The 22,683-nt window shown below is 38.5% G+C and overlaps 2 protein-coding genes across 2 annotated transcripts in view; both read right to left on the bottom strand.

Moving 5' to 3' along the window:
- Window positions 1-497: 497 nt before the first annotated feature.
- Window positions 498-3,545, bottom strand: LOC129456160 (zinc finger protein OZF-like). Its single transcript, XM_055231041.1, has 2 exons — window positions 3,209-3,545; window positions 498-2,508 (listed from the first exon to the last, which is right to left on the bottom strand). The coding sequence occupies exons 1-2, from the start codon at window positions 3,372-3,374 to the stop codon at window positions 1,136-1,138; spliced, it is 1,539 nt and encodes a 512-aa protein (XP_055087016.1). The 5' UTR covers window positions 3,375-3,545; the 3' UTR covers window positions 498-1,135.
- A 9,328-nt stretch (window positions 3,546-12,873) lies between these two features.
- tmod2 (tropomodulin 2) overlaps window positions 12,874-22,683 on the bottom strand; it is a 30,639-nt gene continuing 20,829 nt past the window's right edge. Inside the window, exons 6-10 of the mRNA XM_033989232.2 lie at window positions 22,644-22,683; window positions 20,980-21,087; window positions 20,750-20,893; window positions 18,845-18,989; window positions 12,874-16,519 (exon numbers count right to left, since the gene is read on the bottom strand). The exon at window positions 22,644-22,683 is cut by the window's right edge and continues 91 nt beyond it. Of these exons, the coding sequence (XP_033845123.1) occupies window positions 16,488-16,519; window positions 18,845-18,989; window positions 20,750-20,893; window positions 20,980-21,087; window positions 22,644-22,683 (469 nt within the window). The 3' untranslated portion in view covers window positions 12,874-16,487. The remainder of the gene's footprint in view (window positions 16,520-18,844; window positions 18,990-20,749; window positions 20,894-20,979; window positions 21,088-22,643) is intronic.

Here is a 22,683-nt window from a genome sequence, read left to right as displayed (position 1 = left end):
CTCGCCTGGCCGATTTTTCTTGTTTTGTCTGATTTTCCTGTTGTTTTGTTTTTGTGTGTAGGCAGCACGGTGGCTGAGTGGCTCATGCCTCACAGCAGAAGGTTTGGTTCAATCCCCGGGTCGCCCAGGCCTTTCTGTGTGGAGTTTTTCATGTTTCTCCCCGTGTCTGGATGGGTTTCCTCCGGGTACTCCGGTTTCCCCCATCAACCAAAACATGAACGCCCTTCGAGACAACTGTTGTTGTGATTTTGGGCGTTACAAAAATAAATGAATTGTCGTTACCCACATGGGCGTTGAAGTCCCCCAGGAGAACAACAGATCAGGACTTCTTCTGCTTTTAAATAATGTTTTCATTTACTTTCCATATTCCTTAATAAAGTAAAGTATTAGCTAGTTATTTGTAAAGTTGGATATTTCTCCAAAAGGCCTCACTTTGGCCGATGATCCAAGAAGCACACAGAGAACATGGATGTGTTAAAATAACATGGAGAAACACTGCTGCACTAAACATTTATTATTTTATAGTAATTAGTGACAATACAAGTATGCATTCCAAAAATAATATTAATACAAATTAATATATATAATAGTGATTACATATTTTGTGAAAACATTTCAACAAATACTTAAGTCTGTAATTACAATGTAAAACACATTCAAAAGTTAATATCAGAAGTACTTCAGTTTACAATGGTACATAAATAAAAACAACACATGACTGGTTGGTCAGTCAAAAACTTTTCAAAACTAAATTTTAACATTTAACTGCCCAAAAATGGTTCCACCTACTGACTGAAACACAGCAGTACGACATGTAAACATAAATAATGAATAATTCAACCTTTATAAACAAAAAGCTCTAGTTTTAGAAAATTACACTTAAATATATAACTGCATGTTAAAGGTAAACTAAACAAAACATAACAGCTTAAATGAGCTCAAGTGGATTTTAAAGTGTTGGGTTTTTGCAAATAATATGAACTATAAACAGATGCCAGGCTTAAAGAAGCTGTGGTACTCTTCAGTTGGAGCTTTACTTTAAACTTTGGTTAGATTAAGGAGTTTGTTAGTTTGTTCAAGCCAAATGTTAGTTAGCTTCAGCTCCAGCAGTGTGTTAGTTAGTTTTAGCAGAGTGTCAACATTTGTGTTGACTCAGAGTGCCACTTCCACTGAATGCTTTTCCACACATGTCACAGGAGTACGGCCACTCCTCTGTGTGTGTTTTTTCATGTTTTTTAAAGTGTGCCAACTCACCGAAAGCCTTCATACAGATGTCACAAGAGTATGGCTTTTCCCCAGAATGTGTACGCTCATGTCTTTTAAGATTACTCTTTTGTGTGAATGACTTTTTGCAGACGTCACATTGAAAGGGTCTGTCTCCTGTATGAAGGTTTTTGTGCTCGTTAAGAGTACACCTTTGTGTGAATGACTTTTTGCAGACGTCACATTGAAAGGGTCTGTCTCCTGTATGAATGTGTTTGTGCACTTTAAGATGATTGCTCTTTGTGAATGACTTTTTGCAGACGTCACACTGAAACGGCCTATCTCCTGTATGAATGCGTTTGTGCTCATTAAGATGATTCCTCTGTGAGAATGACTTTTTGCAGACATCACACTGAAAGGGTCTGTCTCCTGTATGAATGCGTTTGTGGATGGTAAGGTCACTGCTCTGTGTGAAAGACTTTTTGCAGACGTCACACTGAAAGGGTCTGTCTTCTGTATGAATGCGTTTGTGCTTGTTAAGATTATTCCTCCGTGTGAATGACTTTTTGCAGACGTCACACTGAAAGGGTCTTTCTCCTGTATGAATGCGTTTGTGCTTGTTAAGGTTACTGTTCTGAGTGAATGACTTTTTGCAGATATCACACTGAAAGGGTCTGTCTCCTGTATGAATACGTTTGTGCTTTTTAAGATTATTCCTTTCTGAGAATGACCTTTTGCAGACGTCACACTGAAAGGGTCTATCTCCTGTATGAATGCGTTTGTGGTTATTAAGATTATTCCTCTGTGAGAATGACTTTTTGCAGACGTCACACTGAAAAGATCTGTCCTTCGAGTGTGCACGTTCATGGATTCTTAGAGTAGACTTGTATCTAAAGCCTTTTCCACAGACACCACACTTGTGTGGCCACTCTGTAGACTCGATAACCTCCTCTTTTATATTTTTGGCCTGCTCTGACACTTTTGTTGTCAGGTTTCTCGATCGTGTTGCTCCATTTTGCACCCAACACGTTTTGTTGCTGTTATCACTGTAAGATACCAGACTTGTCTGCAGTTTGTCTCTTTCTGGCTGTTTAACATCCTCAAAAAATGTGTCAACAATGTCCTGCTCTTGAAGAACATCATGCCGTCCTTCCTGGACTGTCTCTTGTAAGTACTTGTCTTGTGCAGTGTTAGCACTGGTCCTGAGCACAGTCTCCTCATTTGAACTGAGGCGGGCCTCTTCTGCTGCTGGAGCTGCTTTTGGCTGATTCCCATCTCCAAAAGTGATGCAGACCTGAGGAGCGGCTGTCAAGAAAGAAAACATCTATGTTACTTGTTTAGAAATAGTGAAATGTAGAGCAAAGCAATTTATTATTTTATGTATCTTTTTATTTATTTAAAGCTTGCTAGAGTGTAATAAATGGAAATAATACAATGGAAATAATAAATAGTAAATAGTCTCTGACTCGTGATGTGAAAGGCAAATTGGACTGATATTGTCAAAGTTAAGAGGTCTCAAAGAGTCAGTGTATTTTATGTCAAAGGTGAACGTGGACTATTTCACTTTAACATTAGTTAAAACTATATATAAAAACATTTAAACTAGGACTCAACCAAGGCAACTCCAGACCCTAAGCAAGAAATCAAAACCAAACCATGAACAAAACCAGGACTAAACCAGGTCTAAACTTTCTTTTACTATGTCTTTGCGGACTGTGCCGTAGACTCCATATAAAGTGTCTAACTCACATTCACACTGGGACAAAACTTAAAACTGGGACAAATTCTCGGGCCAAACTCAATATTTATTGAAAAATTGACTGCACCTGATATGTCATTTTTAACCTTTTCATATGGAAACAGACTTTAATTTTGCTTAAACACAAAATCTGGAACAACTCAAGCTTGATATTGTCAAGCCCACCGTGAAAAGACTCTAACCCCCACATTTACAACATGTGTCCACGCCGTGTACATTTACTCTGTGTTTTAACGGCTCTCAAACCTGAAATGGCACTCGGACAGTCCAGTCCGGTTCCCTGGTGGTTCTCGTCCAAAGCTGAAGTCAAAATTTTCTCCACTTGTCCCAAAATGTCCTGCGCCGCCGCGTGCAGCCTCTGGTACAAAAAGGAGCTCAGCTGGTTCATCATTTGGTCCTTAAAAGACGCCATTGCGGTTTTTATTTTCCATTCAAGCTGCTCTCCCTCGTAGCTGTCCGGAGTGGAGTTTGTTCAGGAATTAAGCCAAAACAAGACTAGTGTAATGCTATTTATTACAAGAAAAAAGTATTCATAGTATTGTAATAGCTCTGTGTTGGGACGTGTTATCGTTTTATCCCTGTCGCATCAGGAGGGGGCGCTGTGGGTTTTTTGATGAATGTGTTGTGTTTGAAGAAGAAGGGACTGTCTGTGGCAAAAAACAAAACAAAAAAATGTATTCAGTGTATCAGGTCCTTTCGTTTTAATGTGGGTTTTGTGGTCTGGGTATTTTCAAGTAGAATTTCGATAAATTATATGAAAAGCATACAACATTTATTTTTAACTGAGTGTGTTTTGCGCGGTATGACGATAAAAACTTAATTAAAATCAAATTAATTAAAATAAAATCCCTTCTATAGACCTACTAAATACTTAATATTTTGACAATACGTTTTTTTACTTTTGCGATTAATTCAATCTTAGACACTTACAAATTAGTTCAATGTGTTATTTCTCATTAATGTATGTATGTATGTGTGTGTGTGTGTGTGTGTGTGTGTGTGTGTGTGTGTGTATATATATATATATATATATATATATATATATATATATATATATATATATATATATATATATATATATATATATGAGTGAATATATATGATATATGATATATAATGAGTGAATTGTGTGGGGTGACTCCTCCGCCCCCTGGTAGGGGACTGGAAAATTACACCACAATAAATCAGCGTGGATGCTTTTGACCAGCAGATGGCAATAGCTCCACACCTTTAGACCATACACAGTACAACACCTTTAGGACATTCACAGTACAACACCTTTAGGACATACACAGTACAACACCTTTAGGACATACACAGTACATCACCTTTAGGACATACACAGTACATCACCTTTAGGACATACACAGTACATCACCTTTAGGGTAGACGTAATACATTTATTTAAAGCAGACCTATTATACAAATAGTAACTATTCTGGGTCTGCTCTCTGCTTCAGTCCATGACAATGTTATTTCTTTGCTTGGAATGTTCCATACTATAACTTTAAACCATACATGAAGGCCAGTTCACTTTTGGTTTTACATTGCTTCAACTACATCAAAACAAAACATAACAAAACAAAAAAACATCAACAACAAATTAATGAGCTACAAGCACGGATATTTTGTTTTAGAATCTGAAAAAAGGGCTTCACTGGACGCTCTCTGTGACTTCCAGTGATAAGCAGCCTACAGTAACCTTCAGAGAAGAGGGTGAAAAAACTTTTACTTTCAACTTAAACCTGAGTGATAGGTGTCTTTTCCAAAACTTTGTAAAGACAAGAATGCCAAGCCAACCTAACAAGTGATAAAAGACAATGCTAATATAGTTACATCACCCAAAATACAGCTTACAAACACATTTTTACCACTGACACAGACTGATGTTGATGTTAACATATAAACAGAAAATGTTTTTTGTCACAAAACAAGAGTAATGAAGTTGGCAAAAGAGCGGCGGGAGACATGCGATTGGTGCCAAATGTCAAGGTCAGAGATACGCTGCTGTTAGGAGATGATGCTATCAGACATGTGAGCCGCAGAGGAATCAAAACTTGCTCTTATCCCATTCACACTGTTTCTGAGATTCCAAAACTCCTGCCAAACGTTTTGTCAACAGACCAAGGAGCTAAACAGCTGATTGTGCACGTGGGTGCAGTTGACACTGGAATGAATCAGACTGAAATCTTGAAAAAGAATTTCACTGAATTATTTGAGGAGCTTGATAAAGTGGAGGTTAAGACGATCATCAGTGGACCTCTTCCTAGCATAGACAGGAGGAAGATGAACAAATTTACCCGGCTGTTTCAGCTGAACACATGGCTGTTCAATGAATGTGCAGCCAGAGGACTGCACTACATTGAGAACTTTGAGCTATTCTGGAAACAAGAGGACCTGTTCAAAGGAAATGGCCCGCACCTAAGCAGAGGTGGAGTGAGAGTGCTGACGGATAACCTCCTCCACACTCTGAGGCACCGGCCTGGACAGGGTCCTGGCCCAGTGAGAGAAAAGAGGAATTCGAGAAGCATCCTTTCTGCGCCAGCCAGAGACCGAGCCAATGTGTCAGCACCACCAGCAGCACCACAACTACCACAACCATCTCTCCCAGCAAGGGATTCAGCAGCACCACCACCCTCCCAGGTGAAAGATCCATTTCCAGCGTCACTTCCACCGGGGCCCTCGTCACAGGCCTTGAACCTGTCTGTGACAGCCCCAGCAGAGGTTTCAGTCTCAGCAGCACCCACATCACCTCCCCTGCCCACAGACCAGCCCTGGGTCCCCTTTGCTACATCTACTCCCTCTAGGGACTCCTCACTCTCCTTTTCCTCCCCACCCTCACCCATGGCCCTTCCCAACCATCTAGAAAGTCTCATCAGATCAGGAATTAAGATGGCTCCCCTCACACCTAATATAGTGCGATCAAGAATTCTGGCATCAACTATGCTCAACTCTTCCCTGTACTCACCTACGCCCCCTCGTCTTTCACTCAAACTCCCCCCTCCTCGCCCTTCTTTTCCTTTCCCCAGAGCTATTAACATCAAGAGCTAGGACGCACGGGGCCTCTGCTGTCTCAGGACATACAGTCATGATACAGATAATGTTGAGGCCCTGTGATGGAGCTGTATCTACAGTTACAACACGTAGACTGATTAACAGAAGGACAGTTAGACTGTCCAATCAGAGACATTTAGTTTACATTCCCTGTAAGACGATAACATCCAGTCCTACTGAAACTAATCTGAAACTTGCTGTGCTCAATGTCAGATCTTTATGTAACAAGTCATTTTTAATTAATGATTTTATTTCTTCTTTTAATCTTGATTTTATGTTTTTAACTGAGACATGGCTCGACAAAAACACAGGTAATGCAATTCCAGTGGAATCAACTCCACCCAACTTCAAATTTGAATCTGAAACACGAGTAAACAAAAAGCGTGGAGATGTGTGCGTGTTTTTTGAGGTAATTTTGTCACTCATTAGTTTGGAGTGTTTTCATCTTTTGAGTATGTTTACTTAAAAATGGAGCTAAAGCAACCCCCCTCCATACTCTACTTAGTCATATACAAACCTCCCCAGCACTGTCTGAGTTTTATTGATAATTTTACTGAGATGCTTTCATTCGTATGCACAGACTTTGATGGTTTAGTCGTTACAGGTGATTTTAATGTACATGTGGATAATGTGTTTGACAGAAACAGTGAAGAGCTCAGTTCTGTCCTTGAAACCTTTGGTCTGACTCAGCATGTCAACGAGCCACAACAGAGGACACACTCTGGACCTGCTCATTACAAAAGGAGTACGGTAAATATTTCAAATGTCAGTGTGGTGGATGTTGCTCTGTCTGATCAGTTCTGTGTCTTTTTTGACCTGTCTGCAGTTGTTCACTGTTCATGGAAATAATACACACACAAAATGCCTCGTGTTCTACTGTTGATAATTTGTTGAACTCTGTGACTTCGAGTGCTTTGAATGTTCTGGACACCATTGCCCCGATGAAAGTTAAAATGGTTAAAGATAAGCAGAAATCTCCATGGAGGAATTATGACTCGCAGCATCCACCTAGACACTTAGAGCGGACTCACTTTGCACCTGTAACTGACAAAACTGTCCAAGAGAGCATCATCAGTCTGAGTTCGTCTACATGCTGCCTCGACGTGTTACCCACTAAATTTCTAAAGTCTGTGCTCAACAGTTTGCTGTCACCACTCACTCGCATAGTTAATATGTCACTTCAATCTGGAACATTCCCAAGCACTTTGAAAACTGCGGATATCAAGCCTCTCCTAAAGAAGAGCAGTCTTGATGCCACAATATTGAACAATTACCGACCAATCTCAAATCTATCATTTTTAGGCAAAGTCCTTGAAAAAGTTGCTTACCAACAGCTTATTAACTTTCTCCAAATGAACAACTCCTTTGATGTCTTCCAGTCTGGTTTTAGACCCACCACAGCACTGAGACTGCTCTTATCAAGGCGACAAATGACATCCGCCTGAACACTGATGCAGACAAAGTCTCAGTGTTGATCCTGTTAGATCTGAGTGCTGCTTTTGACACTGTTGATCATGGGATCCTCTTACAGAGACTGGAGGACTGGGAGGGCATCTGTGGTACGGCACTAAATTGGTTCAAGTCCTATTTAGAAAACAGGGAGTACTTTGTTGAAATTGGAAAATATGTCTCAGATAAAAAAGCCCCTGCTCTCCCACTGCATCCAACGGATCAGTGTTTGGATACAAAACAACTTTCTCCAGCTAAACTCAGACAAGACTGAAGTCATCATCTTTAGCCACAGAAACTAAGAGAACGTGTCAGCAGTCACCTCCAGTCTCTCTCTCTAAAACCTTCAGATCAGGCTAGAAATCTAGAGGTAATAATGGACTCAGACTTGAACTTTAACAGCCACATCAAATCAATAACATCTGCAGTTTTTTACATCTAAAAACATTGCAAAAATCAAAGGTAAACTGTCAAAACCAGACTTAGAGAGACTTATCCATGCATTTGTCTCCAGTAGGTTAGACGACTGTAACGTCCTGCTCACTGGCCTCTCCAAACGAGCCTTAAGACAGAACAGGACATCCAGAACACTGCTGCTCAGGTCCTGACTAGAACCAGGAAGTACGAGCACATGTGTCCTGTGCTCAGGTCTCTGCACTGGCTCCTGTAGCTCAAAGAATAGACTTTAAAGCAGCTCTGCTTGTGTATAAGTCTCTCCATGGCCGAGGTCCAAAGTACATCTCTGACATGTTAGTGCCATATGAACCATCTCACACTCTGAGGACTTCAGGGATCGGCCTCCTGCAGGTGCCCAGAGTCAGGACTAAACATGGAGAATCAGTGTTTCAGTTTTATTCAACTAAAACCTGGAACAATCTTCCTGAAGATGTGAGACAGGCCTCTGCTTTGACGATGTTTAAATCCAGGCTCAAAACGGTTCTGTTCAGCTGTGCATACGACTGAAAGGTTTTTTATTCTGCCTCTTCTGTTTTAATGTTAATTTTATGATGATTATTTGTGATTATTTATGTTTTGATTTGTGTGATTTTAATGTCCTTATTCTGTAAAGCACTTTGAATTACTTTGTGTACAAATTGTGCTATACAAATAAACGTCTTACTGTAAGTGGGCTCGTCACTCCAGACATAACCTGTAAAATGGACTGTGCCACATGATTGTCTATAGAAAAGTATAGTGCCCTGCTGTGGAACATTCCAGGTAAAGCAATGACATTTCCATGAAGAGCATGTGGCAGACCCCACCAGAAAAGTTACATAGCGCGTCTTTAAAGGGCCCATATTACACTATTTCTATTACACTACTGATCTATGTTATAATGTTGTTTTGTTCTCACACACAAACCCTACACATTTAGTCTGACTTTTTCTCTCAAACAGAAAACACTCTGTTCCACTTTATGATGTCATGTGGTAATACAGGAAGTGCTCCGCTGTGTTTTTAAACTCAATACACCTTCACTAGAATCATTTGGATGATTTCAGCTCTGGACTGCCCTGGACTCTCTACTAAGCTAAAGGTAAATGGAGCTGTTAAGTTGAAAACTACCACTTCATGACATCACAAGGTGGAACAGAGCATTTCAAGCATGTGGGACATAAACAGACTAATAACAAAGTGTTACTCAAACATGTGTGAATGAAACAAAACACAACTCCAGGTCTGTTTTTGATGAGGAAACAGCATTAGAACATGGATTAAAGCTCACATGAGTCAAGTTTGCTTAATATAGGATGTTTAAAGTCAACATTTTATTTTTAAGTCAACTTTCTAGCCTACATTAGCCCTGCATAAAAGTAGATTAAAGTTTTCTCATTACCATTTAAACCCCACATGAGATCATTTTTAACTGAGACGGTTGGCAAGCGTCAGATCCACGTCTCTTTTGATAAACGTCGTGGCTAAAGTCAGACACAACTCAGATCTAATAAACACAGTCTAGCCTCGCATCAAATAATTAAAAAATTCAAATCCGGGCTATTTAGAATCAAACTAACAGCCCATATATAACATCAAATAAAACACATATTTGGAGGCTGATGTCATTATAATGGGGGAGAGGTTGTGACTTGTTTAAAGCTGGCAGAGCAGATATAATCTCCATGTATACGACTTACATTCTTCCGAAATGAGATCTTGTAAAAATGAGTCCTGCTCGCAATTTTTGAGATATATTTGAATATCCCCAACACAAACGGTTTGATCAGTGCTTTAATCCCCATTTAGCCTTTAGCTCCACTGAAAAGTCAACTGTCGGATTCAATATATTCATCATTAAACTTGTCAGATCTTGTATTTTGGAGGTATTTTTTTTTTATATTTGCGATAGAAAAATGTGACTAATACTGACTATGACTATGTGTCTTAAAGGGCCCATATTACGCTGTGTTCTGATCTATGTTATAATGTTGTTTCCTCGTCACAAACAGACCTGGATTTGTGTTTTGTTTCATTCACACATGTTTGGGTAACACTTTATTATTAGTCTGCCTACATCCCCAAAGCTCAAAATGCTCTGTTTCAACTTGTGATGTCATGCAGTGATAGTTTTTGGTGAGGAAACAACATTATAACATAGATGAGAAAACAGCGTAATATGGGCCCTTTAAAGCCCCACTGCAAATCTTAGCACGTTATGACCTTTTACGTTACTATTACATAACACATCACTGTTTTCCACTCTGGCCAGATTACACTGTATTTATTAGTTCACTCGCACAAACCTCCTTCTCCGTGTTGTAAGATCCAGACGTCCTCACTCACTTCACACAGGCTCAAAATGAAGGGTTGCATCACCTAATGGAAAACCACATTTACAAAACACAGAATAGAGACATGTAAAGTGGTATTGCGTAACCTTTCTGGAAAGAGTCTGCCACCGTCCGGTCACCATGGAGATATTGTAGAGATGTATGAACCGCAATGCTTCGTGGGAGGTGTTTTTTTTAGGTCAGAAGAGACTTTTTTGGGGGGTTGTCATACGAGTGTAAACCTTGTTCTGTTCTGAATAGTTTAAATAAACCTCTGATGCTTTTCTTGGATTGTTCCACAGTACGGCATTACACTTACCTACCTCCATGGTGACGAGGAGGATCACTGGAGAGGCAAGCCCGCAATCCAAGATTTTCAGTGTTGGACTATGTTTGAGCAGTAGAAAACGGTAACTGAATTATGCGTGAAAGATAAATTAAATGCCATACTGCGGAACACGCCTGGCAGAGCAATAACATGAGGAGAAGCAACTAAAAATATTACATAGTGCAGCTTTAAAGTCAAAAGTGTGTTTTTGTTTTTAGTGAATACTTTTTGAGGAATATGTTCTGCAGGAAATGAGACTAAACATCAACTGTCAAATGAATATACAGATGAAAAGAACTTTTACAGGAAAAAAACAACAAAAAAAATATACATTTTAAATTATGTACACACAAATCTTGTATCATATATCTATTTCAATGCAACTGGTGTATGTATGTGTGTGAATGGGTGAGCGGTCCGTTGATGTAAAGTGCTTTGAGTGACTTGAAGGTGGAAAAGTGTTGTATAAAAATGTCACCATTATGAGATTGCTTTTAACATTATCAGACTATTGTAGCATAAAAATGTATAAATAGGCCTATTATAGAAAAACATCCAGGGTCAGGGGTCAGGGGTCAGCTTAGAGGTCAGAGTTGGGCCCTTTTCCTATTCATCTATAACGTTATTTCCACCTCTGATCAATCTAACATTTGTGTAAAGTCTAAAGTCATTCAGCCACAGCTCCAGCTCTTACTCTTGCCCCCCTCCTCTGTTACTAATAATGATTGTTACATAACTATTCTCAATAATAGTCTTTGAAACGGAGCCTCCTTGGAGCCATTTTCAGCTCTGACACGCAGTTGCCAGTTTCACTTTAGCTTTTAGTTTTCTATGCGTGGAAATCTTGAGTCACTTCCCTTCGGCCTCGCGCTTTGGCACCGCGCGAGAGTGACGCATTACATCATCACAGAGGAATGAAGAGCAAACAATGTGAAAACTGGATTTGATTAAAGAGAGAAAGAGAGAGAAGAGAGGGAGAGAGAGGGAGAGCAGAGAGAGGAGAGACAGAGACAAAGAGAGAGAGAGAGAGAGAGCAGAGAGGGTGAGAGAGAGAGAGAGGGAAAGACAGAGAGAAAGAGAGAGCAGAGAGAGACAGAGGAAGAGAGACAGAGAGCAGATGAAGAGCAAACAATGTGAAAACTGGATTTGATTAAAGAGAGAAAGTGAGAGAAGAGAGGGAGAGAGAGAGAGCAGAGAGCGAGATAGAAGAGAGAAAAGAGAGAGCAGAAAGAGAAGGGAGGGAGAGAGAGAGAGGAGAGACAGAAACAAAGAGAGACAAAGAGAGAGAGAAAGAGCACAGAAGGGTGTGAGAGACAGAGAGAGAAAGACAGAGGGAAAGAAAGAGAGAGAAGAGAGATAGAAGAGATCAGAGAGAGAGACAGAGGAAGGGAGACAGAGAGCAGATGAAGAGCAAACAATGTGAAAACTGGATTTGATTAAAGCGAGAAAGTGAGAGAAGAGAGGGAGAGAGAGAAAGTGAGACAAGAGGGGGAGGGAGGGAGAGTGAGAGACAGAGAGAGAGAGAAAGAGAAAGAAAGAGAGAGACCTCCCCATGATCGTGTTGATCTGGCACTACATGAGGCAAAACATGAGGCGAGATGGGGCATGTTTTGAAGCAGATCTGTGTAATCCTCAATCGTCCTCGTATATTTCAGAGCAAAAACAACTCCACTCTAAGACTTATGTCCAGTTAAGAGAATTACATTCTCTTTTATTATTTGAGCAAATAGTAAATTTAAAGTCTGAAATTAAAATTGACTTTAGATTTTGTATTATTTATTTATTTAAAAAGGTCCTATATTGCACACAACAGATTAACGGGAGGTTCAAGCCATGTCAGAATATTACCTCATCAAAAACATACCCGGAGTTGTTTCATTCACATGTTTGAGTTAAACTTTATTAATAGTCTGTCTATATCTCCAAAGCTCAAAATGCACTGCTCCACCTTGTGATGTCATGGAGTGGTAGTTTTCAAGTGAACAGCTACATTTAACTTTTAGTTCAGTAAAGATTGGCAATTTCAGTACTGAAATCATCCAAATGATTCTAGTGAAGACGTACAGAGTTTAAAAACACAGTGGAGCACTTCCTGCTTCAACACATGACATCACAACTCATACCCTTCAGTTAATATCAGGCATCGGCAAATACTTAAAGCTTAAGTAATAATATTGATATCGGAGCTGAAAAAAGATGGATTGTTTAACTGTTAATATGAGATGATTTTCTGAAAAAACAAAACAAAAAAACAACAGAAAAATACAGTAACTTTAACAAAAACCTAAAAGTGAGAACAAAACCGCCCACACTTCTGTAAAAACATTTATTATTGAGTTCGTCTTATATCAGCAGTGCTTTTTAACCATAACATACAACAGGACACAGAATGTCGGGGCCCATTTTCCACCTGGATCTTTTTAAGGTACCAACACCTCAACAGCGACCCCTAGAGGATACATACAATACGGCTGTGCGCTTTCCAATTTGAGATGGCATTTTACAATCAATATACATTTTAAGGAGTACAATATTAACAAGCCAAGTCTTTTAGCTGAGACTCCACCCATGAAATCTTGAAGAGGGAATAAGAACGGTGAAGTTGTAATACAAAAGTGTGTTAAAAAGGTCCTATATTATGCTTCAGTTACATTGTGGGAACCTTTAACCATTATAATGTCAATTAATGAAAAACATACCAGGAGTTGTATCTTGTTTCATTCTCACATGTTATCTAGCAAAATAAGGCAGTCCTCCTTCCAGAAATCTGGTTCCACTTCATGATGTCATTAAGTGGTGATCCAGAAATCAATTTTAAATCACTGCGGTTAAACTACTTCAGCTCTAGCAGAAACCTGAACTGCTGTCTATGATGTTTCGTCACAAATATAAATTATTTTTTAGCTTTCTACACATAAACATTCTTATAAAGCTGCAGTATGTATTTTTTTCTGGTAGAGCGTCCACCACCTGCTTGTCCCCACGTCTATCACCATGGAAACAAGCGATCGGCACCAGCTGGCCAAGTTACAAGTCATATCTGTGTAGAGGCAAGCCTGCATGTATTTCCAATGTATTCACTTTAGCCATTTGAACACATGTAATTTAACAAATGCAAGCAAGATATGTTTAATGCCATAGTGCGGAACTTTTCAGGCAAAGCATTAACTTCTTTGTGGAGACCAGTAAGTGGCGGACTCTCAACGGGAAACGTTACATAATACATCTTTAAGTTAGACAATGCTAAGTTTGTTCAAATAGACTCCATTTATTCATAATATAGGACCTTTAAAGTGATGAGTTCATGCCAATGCAATGTTCCTATTACACTATATTTACATGCTTCAAGTAACTCTGCTTTAGTATGGTTGGTGTGAAGTCAAAGAGTTTCCACAAAAAACAGAAGTTAAGACGCAATGTTAAGATTTGCATAATGTACAGTGGTGTGTGTGTGTGCATGTGTGTGTGAGACAAAATAGACCCATTTTAACCGTTTGTTCCAGTACTGAGAAACTGCATGTGTGTCTTTGGCTTGGTTCAGATCTGCAGAAAAACAGTTGGTTTTCTTAAAGGGATAGTGCACATTTAAAGGTGATTGACAATAAGATGTTACACAAAATGGATTCTTAGTAGCTTTGAGTCACGCTATAATAATGTTACCTCACCTAAAACACACCTGGAGTTGTGTTTTGATTCATTCACATGTGTTTGAGTAACTCTTTATCAGTCTGCCTACATCTCCAAAGCTCAAAATGCTCTGCTCCACCTTGTGATGTCATCTAATAGTATTTAAGAGCTACCTTTGCAATTCCAGGAGCTCACCCAAATGATTCTAGTGAAGGTGTGTGGAGTTACCAAACACAGTGAAGCACTTCCTGTATTACCACATGACATCACAAGGTGGAACAGTGTTTTCCATTTGAGAAAATAACTCTCAATATACAGGGTTTGTGTGTTAAACATGTGTGAATGAAACAAAACACAACTCCAGGTCCGTTTGTGATGAGGAAACGACATTATAACATAGATCAGTAAAAAAAAAAGTATAATATGGGACCTTTAAGTTTGCAGAAGCAGACAGGAATCCTAAAGAAACGCATGTTACGCAACTATATTGGATCAAATTGAATAATCAAATTTTGTGTTTTTGATCAGTTTATACAGAAATTGGATTTGGCTCCAAACATAAAAACAAACATGGGGAATTGGAAACGCTATGATAATCTTAGTCATTACTTTCACTCAATATTTGGTCTTAAACTTTAATCAGTCCAAAATTAAACGGGGACTACACAAAAAACTCACTTCTTCGCTGCTAGACTGTGTAGATAATATTTTTTAAAGCATCTCCACTGTTCTTAGTCTATTTTAGAGCAATCTAGGCCAATTTAGACCTTTGTCCTACTTGGTTTAGGCCTCAAATATGACCTGAGGAGTTTTTAAAATATGTTTTCTAAAGATAGCAGACAGACATATCCTCCATCTTATAAACAGAACGTTAAAAAAAGACTTTACATTTGAGTCAAAATTTAAATGGACCTAATGCACAACAACACGGCACTGCTAATAGTCCATGTAACCTCCTGTCTGCTTCTCTACACCTTTACTTATATTTGCTGACATAAAAAGAATATAATTATCTGCTTATTACCTCAGACAACCCCTTTAAGACCGCACTATCCCTTTAAATAATTCATGAGGCTCTTGTCCAGTCTATTGTGAAGATTTCAAATGGCTCAAATGAAATCAGCAACCCAAATTTTGTCTGATAAATTACATTATTAGCCACTTCAAAACATACATTGAAACATACATGGCATACAGTACAGTATATTTTCGATGGGGGGAGCTTGTTGTTCAGTACAGTGGTAGAACACAAAACAATCACCAGTTTAAATCAATGCAAGTGACCCATTCAAACGCATTCATTTATATTAGTTAAATCATAGAGCTGATATATTTTGTATTTTTTTTCTTACTTCTTTCTAGTGATGTCCCGATCCAATATTGGTATCCGTATCGGCCACGGATCTAGGCATTTTCGAGCATCGCGTGGATCGGTTTTGGTGAATAGATCGGGCCGATACAGCGAATAGCGTCCTCTGCACACTGCTAATGCTAACAGCTAACACCGAGAGCAGCTTAAACTGATACTGAGGAGGATCTAAAACAGCTAAAAACATCATCAATGGCAGAGATAGTATTTGTTTTACCTCTGCAATGTCTTAATGAAGAAATTGGGTGGAGGAGCAGGGCCATTGCTAACTTGTTTACATATGTTAAGTAGCCATGTGCTTCCTGCAGGGTTGCTCTTTTTACAAGCCTCAAACGTAAATAATATGGTGGAAAACACACTTCCTTTAGTCACACTGAGACTAAACATCACCTCATGTCTCTGTCACTATGTTCTGAAGCTGCTATGGAGGAGTTTAAGACAATTAGACCTTTTTATATCTGGTAACACTTAGCTTAACTTAATTATTTATGAAGGCACAGCCCAAATGGTGTAAATAAAATCATTAATAACGAGAAAATCGGTATCAGCATGAGCGTGATATTTGATTGTTATAGGCAACTGCAAATGTCTAAAAAATCTGTATCGGATTGGGAGCCAACAAAACTGGATCGGGACATCCCTACGCATTTCCCAAGATTACAGCAAAATATATAAAAACGGACAGATCATCTTGAAGGCTTGATAAGGGGCAGATGAAATGAAAACGACTAAATAAAAAACTAAAGGTTTTTACAGCAAAAACAACATACAAATCAAAATAAACAAAGGTATAAACACAAAGTATGGACAGGGCGTTTCCAGTTTTTCCCTTGTTTTCCGACCCACGTGCCGACGCTCCGCGGTTTGGCACAAAGTGAGATGATGAGAGCGATGGCTGAAACGAACGACGAGATGAAGAAGAGGTGGTGCTCAAAGATCGCCCTCCACTCGCCTCCTGCGGACTGGAGAAAGAGAGAGAAGGAGCAAGGGGGAGAAGAGAGAGAGGTGGAGGGCGGAGTAGAGAGGAGAAGAAGAGTTGAGAGAAAGAGAACCAAGAGAGAAAAAAGAGAGCAATGGTTAAAGAAAGTGACTGAAATATTGCACTGACTTGGGTTTGAATTGTGCTGTTGTTATGGGAACAAATTACAGACACTCACACATGCAACTTTGATTAAACTGAGCGTGGTGAAAATAGAGCCGTGTGAATGTCTAAAACTGGTGTAAAATCCATCTCCTTCAAAGATCGGTTCGGTTCATGCCACCAAATATTACTGACCAACAACATAATTAGGCGTTAGTTTTTAGTTTTACTTAAAAGGTTCTATATTACGCAAAATTAACTCTTGTGAGCGTTTTGCCATGTTATAATGTTGCTGTTACCTCCTCAAAAACATACCTGGAGTGGTGTTTTGTTTCATTCACACATATCTGAGTAACTCTTTGAGCTTTACAGATGTAGACAGAATATTAACAAAAATGCTCTGTTCCACCTTATAGAACTCAGGTTAAAACACACAGACCCTGCATATTTAGGCTGTGTGAAAGAAACAAAACACAACTCCAGCTATGTTTGTGGTGAGGAAAAATAGCGTAATATGGGCCCTTTAACTGAATAGAGTAATATTTGAAATCACTTATAAATGTGATTAATTGCCCAGTCCTACTTCAAGTCATCCTCGAGCACAAGCTGTCGTATCAACAACAGAATGCATCGGAAACATCTAAAAATAGTCACGGTTTCATTGTCTCACTCGTAAAATTACACAGTGGAAAAATCTTACTCATGCGTTTCACTCTTTGATCTGTAGGGAGCTGTTAGTTCAAAGTGACTACTCTTAAACTATGTAGTAAAAGTTACATGTACTTAAACAGCAGTGTGAGCGAGAGCTATCATCACCATCAAACTTCAAACCGTGAGTGAACTCCTCCATGACAGCGTGAACACAAACGCTGAAAGAAAACAATGTTAGTTTGTCACACCCCATGCTCCAAACCTGTCCCACGAGCGCAGTGAAGAGAGGGGAGGCTACGAGAGAAAGTAAGGGTTTAAGTAATGATGCAAGGTACTTGACAATGTACAGGGAAACAAGTCTACTAAATATATTTTTTTCATATTTTATATTCAAATCCTCAGAGTAGCCACCCTTTGTTTTGTTGAAAAATATTTAGTCGAGTTATTCAACTGTTTTTCTTTACTACATAATTCTATATATCTTGCTTTATATATTTAATGTCTTCTGTATGTATATAAAATGTAGAAAGTAGTAAAAATAAAGAAACTAACTTTTGACTGGTAGTGTAGTGTATAATAAATTAAAATGTGTGAAAAATGCATGTTAAAGCTACCATCTCTAACTAGACTGGCCAACCCGCCACTGCTGTATTCTCAGATATCACCACTAGATGGTATCTACATTACTACAGTCTGATAGTGTGTTAGCTTTGGTCTGACAGAAGAAGACCAGAGAGCACAGGTGAGTCTGGACAATGGCCAGATGAGCTGAGGGGGGAACAAGGTCACACCTGCCATCTACCGGTGAAAAAAAAATCAAATAAAGTAACAGATGGTAGCTTTAAGAATAAGATAAACTAGGCACTGGAGTATAGACAGCAGATGCACTGGTTTAATCCCGCAATTGTAAAGATACAGTGCCCAGACCTGGACTCATCCTCAATGTACTTGTGTTTTCCATCAAGCTAAAAAAAAAGTAAATTTTTCAAGTCTAATTTCATTTAAAAAAAACAAACAAAACAAAACATAATTTTTGTCCTATAGTGAGTTCATTTCTCTCGTTCATCCACTCAAGGGACAAAGATCTGAAAATTATCAACACAGTTCTACTTCAATAGGTACAACTACCTCTACCAAATACTACTAATACCACTAATACCATTATAACTATTACCACTACTACAAACTAATACTACAATTACCTCTAGTACAACTACTGCAACTACTATTACTACTACAATTACAATTACTACTATCTTTTTTTTTAAATTCTAACCCTTATCCTGAACCAGGTATATTTGATAGGAAATATTTGTTATATTTATCAAACTAAAACTGAGAACTGTGAACTGAGAAAATCAAGCTCTGAACAGACTTAAGAAAGTCTTGACTCTGCGATCGACTTCATCCACAACAATTGAGATCCACTGGACTAAAGCGTGATGTGAAATGTGATAAACAACCTCGTTCTTATTTCAAATATAACATGTATAGTAAGATAAGATAAAGCAACAGAACATGTGATTTTTGATTCTAAAAGTGGTAGAGTCCATACTCAGATCGTTGTTCTTGGTGATGGCTGCAGCGGCTCTGGATCTTGGTCCTTGTTGAGTGAAGTGGTATCCAAACTTTATTATTGTGTGGTTTTCTTCCAACATTTTAGCGATCTCCATCTCTATAGTCGTGCCGAGCTGTTGCCTCTGAAAAACAAAATACATATATTTTTTAAATCCTGATTATTTGAAGCAAGTGAAAATTTGAAAAGTGTCAGTAAGATGATAATGTGTAACAATAACAGTTGGTATGCATCATAGACTGTAGTATACGTTTCAAATAACAAGTGATCATGGGCGCACATGGGGACATTGTGGGTTGCATTGCTGTCTTACATGTATAGTAGTAACACTGCAATAGGACAATTATCCAATGATATGGCAGTTGTTATCTAGGTTAAGAGCGTATTGAGCGCCATTTAACTTCTTGAACTCCGCACGGTTTATCTAGTTTGTTTGTTTTCTTTGGCAGAGACTTGACCTGCTCCAGGAAGTGTGTGGCCTCAGTAATGCACCGGGCTTCCTCATACTTTAATAATGTCCTCCACTATCAAGGACAGACACAAAACAATAAACGTGAGAAAAACATGTCTGCACTGAACAGCTCAAGGAGCTTTGGATTTTTCCTTTCAACACAATAAATATGTCAAGACTCGTTTATCAGTAAAAAAATAATAAAATATGGTTGATTGGATGACTACTTAAAAAAACATACAAAAAATGCAGTGAAATAATTAAATTATTATGTTACTGTTTGTGATATTTGACACAAAATTTAAAAGCCCTCTATTGCACAGAATTCATTATAGTGAGCTTTATGCCATGTTATAATGTTGCTACCTCATCAAAAACATATCTGGAGTTGCGTTTTGTTTCATTCCATTGCACATATTTGAGTAATCCTTTATTATTTGTCTGTCTACACCACCAAAGCTCAAAATGCCCTGTCCTGAAGCGGTAGTTTGAACTTAACAGCATCCTATTGTCTTTAGTTCAGTCGTGTTTGGTAATTCCAAGGCTGAAATTATCCAAATGAGTCTAGTGAAGATGTATGGAGTTTAAAAACACAGTGGAGCACTTCCTGTATTACCACATGATGACATCACAAGGTGGAACAGAGTGTTTTCAGTTTGAGAGAAGAACTCAGCCTAATTATGCAGGATTTGTGTCTTAAACGTGTGAATGAAACAAAACACAACTCCAGGTCTGTTTGTGATGAGGAAACATTATAACATAGATCAGTAGTGTAATAGAAATAGAGTAATATGGGCCCTTTAATGCCATTTTATAAAACTATATATAATCTGTTCAGTGACAAAATAAACTGTAACGTGTGTGATTATTAGGGGTGAGTCAAAATATCTAACAACACATCTCAATTTGTTGACAGTATCACTTGACCTGAACTACTGTTGATTCACATCCTCGAATAAAACTACACTACAGCTTCACAAACCTGACACGATGTGAAGTATTGTTTTGTATCATGTTTTTGTATATTCATGGAGAATTGTCGTGTGGGAGCATGGGTGACGTAGGCTAGTGGGCAGAGCATTGGACAGAATCTCACAGCTAATGCTAAGGAGGGTTTGAACAAGGCCCGGGCAAGATCACTAGATTACTCAAACATGCATGGATGATATCTAAAACCTCTACAGGCTTGTTTTTGATGAGGGAACGTTATAACATGGTAGAAAGCTCAAAAAACTTGATTTAGCATAATAATTTAAATGCAATACATCAATAACCACATGTATCACCATATTGTATTTTGTCATATCAAATTGTGAGGGACCATGTGATTCCTAGACCCAATAGGTATGGTTATTCAAGATATGATGGATTAAAAGTGTGAGTGTTTTGCATTTTGACTACTACAACAACTACTACTACTAATAGTTTAATACCTGGTTGTCTATTTTGATGTCTGTGAGCGTGTCGTTGTCTCGTAGCGCTTCCACCAGAGCTTTGACCCCAGCTCCTGTGATGAAATTTGACTCAAGATTCAAACTTTTTAACGTCTTATTCTCCCTCAGCATCTCACCGAACACCTGCAACAAACAGGAAGTCAAGCAATGCATTAAAATAACATATGAAAACTCTGACGATGACACCATAAATATAAACAAAATGTTACCACGGCGATGGGGTCGTTGCTCCGCGTCGCTGCCAGACTGAACTTCGTGACGTGCGTGTTGGTCTCCATGGCTTTGGCCAAGTCTTTCAATGTGGGAATAGGAATGTTCTATAGAATGCAAAGATATTTATAATGTGATATTCAAGTTTATTTATATAGCACATTTAGAACAAGTGCAGCTGATCAAAGTGCTTCACATAAAAGTCAACAAAAAACTAATACACAGATAACACGATACAAAAAGAACAATAAAACACCAAGATATCCTGCTTAGCTCATATTAAATACCAGGGAGGAGAGGTGGGTTTAAAACTTATTAAAATGCTGTTCAAAAATGATTTCATGAACATAAACAAGATAATGTAATGATTTCAAATGTCAATGTGGTGGATGTTGCTCTGTCTGATCATTTCTTTCTCTTTCTCTTTTTTGACCTGTCTGCACTGATACACTTTGAAAATGCCTCATGTTCTAATGTTGATGATTTGTTGAACTCTGTGACTTCGAGTGTTTTCAATGTTCTGGACACCATTGCCCCAATGATTTTTCTGACATTACTGGAAGTTGTAGTCCTGTCTTGTGTCCTGTTTGCAACAGTAAACAGATTAACAAACCCCCCAGCTCCGCTGTCGTTAGAACTAATTTCCACATCTAAGTGCGATGAGTTTGCAGTGTTCTTTAATGACAAGGTTCAGAGCATTAAAAATGCCATCAATTCCACGACTCAAATAACAACAGTGCACCACCTAGACATTTAGAGCTGACTCACTTTGCACCTGTAACTGACCCAACCCACATGCTTTTACTGACCGAAGATTTGAATGACCCAAAAAGTATAATTGAGAATAAGACTCTTGTTTACATGACATTTTAATTATTAAAATTTGGTTACTTGCACAGCCTACGTGGTTATTAATTAATTAAAACAATATTTAAAAGAATATACAATATTACACAAAATTGACTCTTGCAAGCTTTAAGCCATGATATCATGTTATCTCCTCAAAAACTGTTGTTTTGTTTCATTTACACATGTTTGAGTAACACTTTATTATTAGTCTGTCTACATCTCCAAAGCTCAAAACGCTCTGTTCCTCCTTGTGATGTCATGAAGTGGTAGTTTTCAAGTAAACAGCTCCTTTTACCTTTAGTTCAGTAGAGATTGGCGATTCCAGGTCTGAAATCATCCAAATGATTCTAGTGAAGGTGTGTGGAGTTTCAGTGTTTTCAGCTTTGAGTAGTGCAGACAGTGCCAGGTACTCAGAGGTTAAAGCTGCAGTTCTTAAAGCCTATGAACTTGTTCCTGAGGTCTACAGGCAGTGTGTTCATGGCGCTAAACTTGGAGAGAAGATTTGGTGATAGATTTTGATAGATGGTGCTCTTATGCTGCTGTGAAGACATCTGAAAAATTGCAAAATGTTTCTAGGGAAGGTGTATGGAGTTTAAAAACAGTGAAGCACTTCCTGTATTACCACATGACATTACAAGGTGGAAAAGAGTGCTTTCCATTTGAGAGAAGAACTGAGCCTAAATATGCCGGTTTATGTGTTAAATGTGTGAATAAAACAAAACACAACTCCAGGTCTGTTTGTGATGAGGAAAAACATTATAGATCAGAAAACAGTGTAATATGGGCCCTTTAAAGCCTTATGGGACTAAATTACCTTGATGTTGTTGAGGTTGACTTCTGTTAAAGTGCTGTCG

The sequence above is a fragment of the Periophthalmus magnuspinnatus genome, chromosome 3 (assembly GCF_009829125.3).
Source record: "Periophthalmus magnuspinnatus isolate fPerMag1 chromosome 3, fPerMag1.2.pri, whole genome shotgun sequence".
NCBI lineage: Eukaryota > Metazoa > Chordata > Actinopteri > Gobiiformes > Gobiidae > Periophthalmus > Periophthalmus magnuspinnatus.
Note: the sequence above shows the minus strand (reverse complement) of the source record. Positions and strands in the feature narration are given on the sequence as shown.

What these genes read in the sequence shown, in the direction of transcription:
- LOC129456160 (XM_055231041.1), bottom strand. Translation starts at nt 3,374, where the DNA reads ATGGCGTCTTTTAAGGACCAAATGATGAACCAGCTGAGCTCCTTTTTG. An exon ending in CTGTCCGAGTGCCATTTCAG is followed by an intron (nt 2,509 to 3,208) that starts GTTTGAGAGCCG and finishes CTTTCTTGACAG; the next exon opens with CCGCTCCTCAGGTCTGCATC.